An 8,127-nucleotide genomic window follows, 5' to 3' on the forward strand; every position below is an offset into this window, starting at 1 on the left:
AGTCACCGCCGACATCTACCGACTTTACGATAACCTCTTGAACATTCGGAGAAACATCGTTTGTGGAAATTAATTATTTTGAGATATTATCGGGGTGCACCATAACTATTTGAAAAAAATAACAAACAATTACAAAACTGCTATAAAAAAAATAGCACATACATCTTCCGGAGATGTACACCCGAAAATGTTTAACTTCAACACGTCCCGGAGCTGTACCTACGGAAGCAACGCTACTTTTTTTTACAAAAGTTTGGTGATTAATGTGAGCAATGTAATGGAAAAAGTTGAACCTTTACCTCAAATTCAATCTTCTCTTGCTCCTCCTTTTGATTTGTAGCATTAAAAAGTTGGAGTTTTAGAGTGAAAAATGATATTGATGATGCAATGTTTTTTAGGTTGGTGAATGTGAGTGTTGAAGAAGAAAAACAACAATGGGGGAGTGATCATGTTGGTTCAAAATATAGTAGAAAGTTTCGGAGCTATATCTATGAAATATTCTAGCGCTAAGACATTTCGTATATGTAGCTTCGGAAGATCCCCTGAACTGAATTATTATGAAGTTTTTCCCAATGTTATTTAATTTAAAATATTTCGGTATATATAGCTCCAGAAAAAACTAAATTTTGGCGAAAAAAAAAATAGTGCTTTCTAATATATATCTATAAAAGTAGGGGACATAAATGAAAATGCGCTAGGTGACTAATAGATAGTATCAAAGGGTGGATAATGAAATTGGCAAGGTGCAAAAAGCACAACATGAAACGTGGCCCAATAATCCAACGGCTAGTAATTATAAAACGGCTAGTTTCTTTTCCATATTTTTCTTTCACCTTCACTCTCGTTTTTTCATCCTCACTTTCCATCATTTGCAACACTCATTGCCACTGTTTTACTGTCTCTTCCTTTCATCTCTCAACAAATTTCCTCTCTTTCTCTCTTTTCCTTTCACCCCATTTCTGAAAGGAAGAAGAAAAAGTGGAGGGCACTCTTCCAAAAACCCTACCCAACCTTCCCTTTTTCGTTGAAAGTTTCTTATCAGAATGACTTTTGAAAGAAACTCTCCTGCAAGATGCTACATGACACCGCCGCCGTCTTCGTGGAAGTCGTCAAGACCTTTGCGTTCTCCCACTGTGCCGTTTTCTGAGAGAAAGAAATCTCCTGCTTCTGTTCATAAAGATGATCTTTTTCATGTCATTCATAAGGTTCCTTCTGGGGATTCTCCTTATGTTAAGGCCAAACAGGTTCAGGTAAAGGGAGTTTTCATTCCTTAAAGTTTCTATTTTTATTGTTTTTTTCTTCTGGGTTATGATGTTCTTGGTTGGTCTCTTTGAATTCTTGGTCTTGATTCATGTTTCTATTGAAAGTTCTTATTTTTCTCAGTAATTTTTGTTCTTTCTTTGATGGGTTGTTGTTATCAGATTGCTTTCTTTTTATAGTTTTTTTGTGCGTGTAATGATTGTGAATTTGAATACTTCAATTACAGATTTGAAGTGATTTTTATCAGTTTATTTTGTTTCTTGGTTTTCTGTTCAATGATTGGGAATTTGAATTGTTTGATTACAGTTAGTGGAAAAGGATCCAGGTAGAGCTATTTCCCTTTTCTGGGCTGCCATTAATGCCGGTGATCGCGTTGAGAGTGCTTTGAAGGACATGGCTTTAGTTATGAAGCAATTGAACCGATCAGATGAGGCGATCGAAGCCATCAAGTCATTCCGCCACCTCTGCCCTTCTGATTCTCAGGAATCTCTTGACAACATCTTGGTTGAACTGTATAAGGTATAAGGGTTCTCTTTAGTATTTGATTGGTGAAGAGTTTTAAGATCATGTGTTTAACAGCTTATGTATGTATTGTATGTTGTTGTAGAGGTCAGGAAGGGTTGATGAAGAGATCGGCATGCTTCATCACAAGTTGAAGCAAATTGAAGACGGTATGACGTTTGTGGGAAGGTCGACAAAACAAGCGAGGTCTCAAGGGAAGAAAATTCAAATAACCGCGGAACAAGAGATATCGAGGATACTAGGGAACTTGGCTTGGGCTTATTTGCAAAAAGGCGATTATAAAACGGCTGAAGAACATTATAGGTGAGCATTTTAGTAGATGGAATTAAAATGCATTTTCTGATTTTTGTTTTTCGTTAGAGAGAAGTAATAAAAGCTCCTTATTTGTTTCTTCCAGAAAAGCACTTTCCTTTGAGGTTGATAGGAACAAACAGTGCAATTTGGCAGTATGTTTAATGCAAATGAACAAGATTACAGAAGCAAGGTTTCTACTTCAGGCAGTAACCGCAGCAACGAAGAACAGAAAAATGGACGATTCTTTCGTCAAGTCTTTTGAACGCGCTACAGAAATGCTGCGAGAGATGGAATCAACATCATTAGTAGATCCAGTCAAAGATAAAGGTGATAAGTTTATAGAAACTCAGAGATTTTCAGGGAGGAATAACATGTCATCATCACAATACTCCACACCGAACACGGAGAACTCGAGTGGAAAGAACTCAGATAATATGGTTAAAACTAGGACAGAAAATAATTGGTCTTTGACTTCTGATTCCGAAGAACCTCGTCATTCTCACGCAAGGAGAAGATTATACGAGTCTCCCGATCCTTACGCAAAACCAAAACGATCATCTTGGGGTTTCAATAATCATTCAGATTCTAAACCTTCACCTGTTACTTATCCTAATGAGAAGGTTCCATGCATAATTAAGCCAAACTCAACACAGAATCAGTTTTTTCCAGATACCAATGCAAGTTGGAGAACAAGGACATTTGAAGATAATACTGCAATAGTAAAATATGGACCTACAACAACAGTAAAGCAAGGAAATACAATCACCGTATACGGATCTGGTACGATACATCCTAAGAACACAGAGACGGCTGTGAAATTCACAAAGAATGACGATAACAACAAATCTGATACAAATGTGAATGGAGCCAAGGAATTTGCAGCTTCTGTTGATAGAACTGAACAAGAAGATCAAGGTAGTGAAAAATATCTATATCAAAACTACTATTAGTTTTACCGATTTTATTGACAGTTACTTGCTTAACAATCTTCGTATGAATTTGCAGACGAAAAACCAATTCAGAAGAAGAGTTGGGCAGATATGGTAGAAGAAGAGCAACAAACTGAAGAATACGAATTCTTCAAAAATGGATATACAAATTTTGGTGCTGAAATGTTTAGTAACGAAAACGAAGACTCAAACATTGAGTTATTGAACTTGAAGAATGGATATAATGCTGCACCTGTTAAAGATCCTTTATCGAGGAATCCAACGGTAAGGCGTTCGTTGTTTACGAATCCGGGTGAAAGGGATTTATTCACTGGAGAAGAGAAGCTAACAAGAAGAGTGAGGTTGCAGGTTTTTCAGGATATTACTTCCTCATCCTGAAAACACCTTTGCCTAAGATTTTTATTTGCCTCTTGAAGGGACCAAAAATGTCCTTATTATGTTAAGATTTTATTAGATCCTTATCATGGTTTAGCATTCAATGAAGCCATTTTTTGTTTTTGATTAGTAGCTTAGTTTATTCTTTCATTCATCATAATCATGTGTTTTATTTGTAATGTCTTTGTAAATCCATGATTCTGCAGGATACAAATATGCAATATATACAATAGTTCTTTTGGCATACTCTTTTTTAATGAAATATAAGAGCAAATGGTATGAATATTTTTGTTATGGTTGACAATGACAGTTAAAGAGAGTTCAATAGAAAAATGTCTTTGAGGGTTTGTGAACTTGAATACAATATGGGTTTGTGTCTTTGAGGGTTTGTGAACTAGAATACAATATGGGCCATAGTAAAACTGAGGCACTCTATCATGATTTGGAAATGTGAGTTCTTCCAAGTGGCATGTTGAATGGGTGATTCCCATGAGAAATACCGAAAATTACACACATGTATTTATGAGAGATGGGTGTTACTTATGAAAGGAGAGAAAAGACAAATTTTCAAACATAAAAAATTGAAAGAAGCAATTTTGTGAGTAAACTGCTGGAAAAATCAACTGCAGTGGATCCTGATCCATTAGAAACCTAGGGTTTAAGACAAAAAAACAAAGCAAAACACCATTGATAATGTTATAGAGAAAGAGGTCAAAGGCTTCACAAAATAATAGTGGATACTCTTTCTACCCTAGTTGTTATTCCACACCACCATGAAAAGTTTATTATGTTACTGAAAAGTCGTTTGATGGTACATTTACTTCGCAACCTCGACCGTCTAGTTTTCATAGTCAACTCTCTCAGGCATCTCAGGCATATGATTTGATGCAGCAAAACCTGAGGTTCTTGAAGCCCCTGTTGTCCCTGAAGCCGCTAAAGCTATGAGGAAGTCGTTGCAGATCTGAATGCCCCCATTAGAGAGTTATCCAGGAGAGCCATTTGACATCTTTTTACTTTATAATTATGTAGATCATGCTGCTAGGCATGTATGGTATGGATAGATATATTTCTTTTCTTTTGCAATACATATGTTGTCAACTAATTAAATCCTAAGTAGTGGTTATATTTTCTTTTTACACATATGTGATTGTTTGAAAATGATTAACCACAACAGGAAGATTTTGGAGCTGGCACAACCCACAACTTCTTGGTTCTTTAATGCTATCCTTATTCCGATCTTGGCATTTTATCTTTTTGCGTACGTGACCATAAATCATGATATGCAGGCGAATTTTGCTGAGAGGTGGCACTTAGAGACGTCATATTTCCACTTATCTATAAGAGATATGACCATGACATTAGATGACTTCTCTTGCCTCCAACATCTTTCCATCCGGGGAAGATTACAGGACCACAAGAGGATCGGTAGAGAGGAAGATGTCGGCTTGATGGTCACCCAATTGGAGGCTGACCCAGCTGATGCCGCACATGACACACTAGAGGTGTTCATACTAGGTTTAGTTTTTTGGTAAAGCTTTATAAAAACCATGTGCAGTTGGCCTTGGATGCCATAGGCGATGATGTGTGGGTTGAGTACCATCGGCATTGCGCATTGAGGTGTAACCTTTTGTTCTTCGTTGGCTTATCCATGTTTGCAGATGAAAGTGAAACCTATGTCGATATGGTCTACCTTACGTACTTCACTGACGAGACTGCAATTCATGAGTACGACTGAGGTGCCACCTGTTTGGTCTACCAGTGCTCAAAATTGGACAAGAGTTGTCTTTGGAAGACAAAACAAATGATATGGAGTTGCACGCTGCTTGAGGTAATTTCTTATTTCTAATATTTTCATAATTCATTTGCTACACTTGTTACTAATATTTTATCCAAACCATTTTTAGGGATGGATCATCTTTCATTTCCCTCGCATCATCGGATGAGAAACCATGACTGACCACAATGAGGACTGACCACATGCACCCACATTTGTTCAGTATATGGGGAATGATGCATTCAAGCCATTTAAAATATCTCTTAACTATATGGTAACATATGACGTTTGCTTCTGCCCATATGACGGTCACCGCCAAACACGTCTGTATGACGTCATTTCCTTATACTCCAGATGGATGACATGTGGATCATATCTCATGTATCCCTATCTGCCAGAGCGAGCGACGTGCCACTTTTGCTACATGGAAATCATTGTGAGACCTCCCTATGAGGTCGTTCCTCCTAGCGTCCGTCGTAGAGATCTTGGTGTTATACTAGATGATTTCAAATGAGTATCACCGGGATCCCACTCATGAGCACCGTGCTTATGTTGAGGGCTACATGACATGGTTCTATAGAGTGTCACACCCTATCATAACACCATACGCTCCTAGAAAACCACCTAGGTTAGCTAACTTGAAGGTACTTGAGGTTCAGGACGAGCAAGCCGAAAGTTTGACGACGGTTTATCCGCGTGTTACGGAGATGAGTAGAGGAGCCATGGAGGCATGAATCTTTCATGATGATATTCCCTTCTTTTATTTTAGATTTTAAAAATAAAAATTCAAAGCTTTCAACAATAGAATCTAAAAGGATACAATTCACCACCACCAACTAAGAGTTGACTTATTTAGGAGTTGTAAAGCATGTTTTAGGGGTGACAAGACATATTGCTATCATATTTTATTTTTGGGGTTTTGAATTTTCATAAAAATTTAATTGATATTGATGGAAAGGTGAAATACAACAATTATGTGGAGAACATATCATCGTAGGCCAACAAAGGGATCGATCAAATTTGATACGACAATTACTAAATATGTCGACGATATAATTAAGTTGTTGAAATGTTCATAATCATCTAATAGTGTTTAAATGTTGTTATTTATTATTATTTTGTTAGGTCATGTTATTTTTCGTATTAAGTTATGTTAATCTATGCAATAATACAATGTTAAATGTTTATCTAATAAACTGTTTAGTTAAAATGTCAGTAATATACATATAGTATATAAATAATACAAGAATAATAAATCCACAAAGGTCCCCCACATGATATGTGTTATATACGATGCCAAAGTTTAAACCTCATTATCCGGGTTTACGAAACTCACGAGGTTAATTGTAAGTACTATTATCATCTGCACACGCTGTTGACCAACCACACTAAGTGTAAGCAGTGGAGTCGGTGACACGTCATCAGAATGTCCCGCAGCATCAGAAGGTCTAGCATCATCCCCATGCTGAACAAGTGGGATGATGCGAAGGTGTGATATTGTAAAGTACCACTCTAAGTAACTACTCACACACTACCCAAGAAACTAAACCTCCACTACATGATCTATAATAGCACACACACAACCGACAATGTTAGACACAAACCATATATCAATGCCCTCAGCCAGCATAATAGGGGATGGTTGAGGGATGTCTTGAACATACCCAAACAGGCCCAGACTCCTCTCATGTAAGTATCTAGCCAATAAGATATCCCATCACATATAACAAGAAAAAGGAAGTGTCATCAAACTCCTTATGCATTTTATGGTTTGCGTTGAGTGTCCATATAACATCGTTTACGGTCAGTCTATCGATCCTTCGCATGTACTCTTAAAGATCACCTGAATGTGAATGTTTTACCCTCTATCTTTTTTGCCAGTGGGAAGCCATCAATGGTATGAACACTAACACGCCTGTCACAAATGGACGAGATATGTTCGTATATCCAACACTACATAAAATATAGGCAAATCAACAAATGCCATAAATAAGAACTAAATAAGACATAATAAATTTATACCTGAAATAAACTCATATAACTGGCAAGCTGCCTCGTCTCAAAGACAGACGCCTCTCTAAGTGTAGTATATAGTACATTCAATGTAGCACACCTCATGTCCAATTGACATGGTGAAAATCAACAAATAGAGACATGTATCTAGCATCAATATGTACATGAGACTTATCTGCTAAAATAAGACATCCTACAATATGTAACATGTATACCTTAGCGGTTGCTCATACATAGACTGCTCCACAAATGTCGTATACCTCTCCCGAAGCCAGGAGAGGAGAAACTGAACACCCTTGTTAAACCATAACTCCTTCATCACCATGGGCGTAGTATCCCCCAAAGTACTGTGTAAGGTCTCCATGCAATGTCGACACCAAAAAAGTCCATGTTAGTTAGGTTTTCTTTTAAATTAATACATAGCATCCCAAAAAACTTGATGTCGTGTGAACACTGTATCTCCCTCCTTAAACCTTATTTTGACGATCCGAATGGTGAAAGTGTTGCACTGTGTCTCCAAATATCTTGTGTTCAAAATTAAATCGATCCAATGACTAACGAATCTAGAACCATTATTTTTCTAAAACTGATTAAAGAAAAACAAAAAAAAAATCTTTAACCCTTATCTCTAAGGTGCTCTTTTTCTCTCCTGAATCTGATATGAAATATTCAACTATTATTCATAGTATTATCATAATGGTAAAAATGTAGAGGCATATACTCCAATTTAAAAAAAAAACAATGTAAGATGACTATTCTTAATTAATTAATTTTTTCTCTTACCCATTTTTTATTTAAAAAGTAGGTGATGTCTAAGATGAGGGAGTTGATAAGTCCCTCGTCGGTGGACCAATAAAATTTTATCGTTAGATAAAATCAATGGCTTAGATCCATTCAATTTAAAAAGAAAACATATACAACTGTCGACACATAATTCCA

The 8,127-nt window shown here is 36.7% G+C and overlaps 1 protein-coding gene across 1 annotated transcript; it reads left to right on the top strand.

Annotated features, from left to right (window-relative positions):
• The first annotated feature begins 861 nt into the window (after positions 1-861).
• LOC131636138 (protein POLLENLESS 3-like) lies at positions 862-3,638 on the top strand. Its single transcript, XM_058906793.1, has 5 exons — positions 862-1,250; positions 1,567-1,779; positions 1,868-2,085; positions 2,180-2,991; positions 3,082-3,638. The coding sequence occupies exons 1-5, from the start codon at positions 1,044-1,046 to the stop codon at positions 3,402-3,404; spliced, it is 1,773 nt and encodes a 590-aa protein (XP_058762776.1). The 5' UTR covers positions 862-1,043; the 3' UTR covers positions 3,405-3,638.
• The last annotated feature ends 4,489 nt before the right edge of the window (positions 3,639-8,127 follow it).

Source organism: Vicia villosa, unplaced genomic scaffold, assembly GCF_029867415.1.
Source record: "Vicia villosa cultivar HV-30 ecotype Madison, WI unplaced genomic scaffold, Vvil1.0 ctg.001648F_1_1_3, whole genome shotgun sequence".
Taxonomy (NCBI): domain Eukaryota; kingdom Viridiplantae; phylum Streptophyta; class Magnoliopsida; order Fabales; family Fabaceae; genus Vicia; species Vicia villosa.

What these genes read in the sequence shown, in the direction of transcription:
- LOC131636138 (XM_058906793.1), top strand. Translation starts at nt 1,044, where the DNA reads ATGACTTTTGAAAGAAACTCTCCTGCAAGATGCTACATGACACCGCCG. An exon ending in ACGGCTGAAGAACATTATAG is followed by an intron (nt 2,086 to 2,179) that starts GTGAGCATTTTA and finishes TGTTTCTTCCAG; the next exon opens with AAAAGCACTTTCCTTTGAGG. An exon ending in AACTGAACAAGAAGATCAAG is followed by an intron (nt 2,992 to 3,081) that starts GTAGTGAAAAAT and finishes ATGAATTTGCAG; the next exon opens with ACGAAAAACCAATTCAGAAG.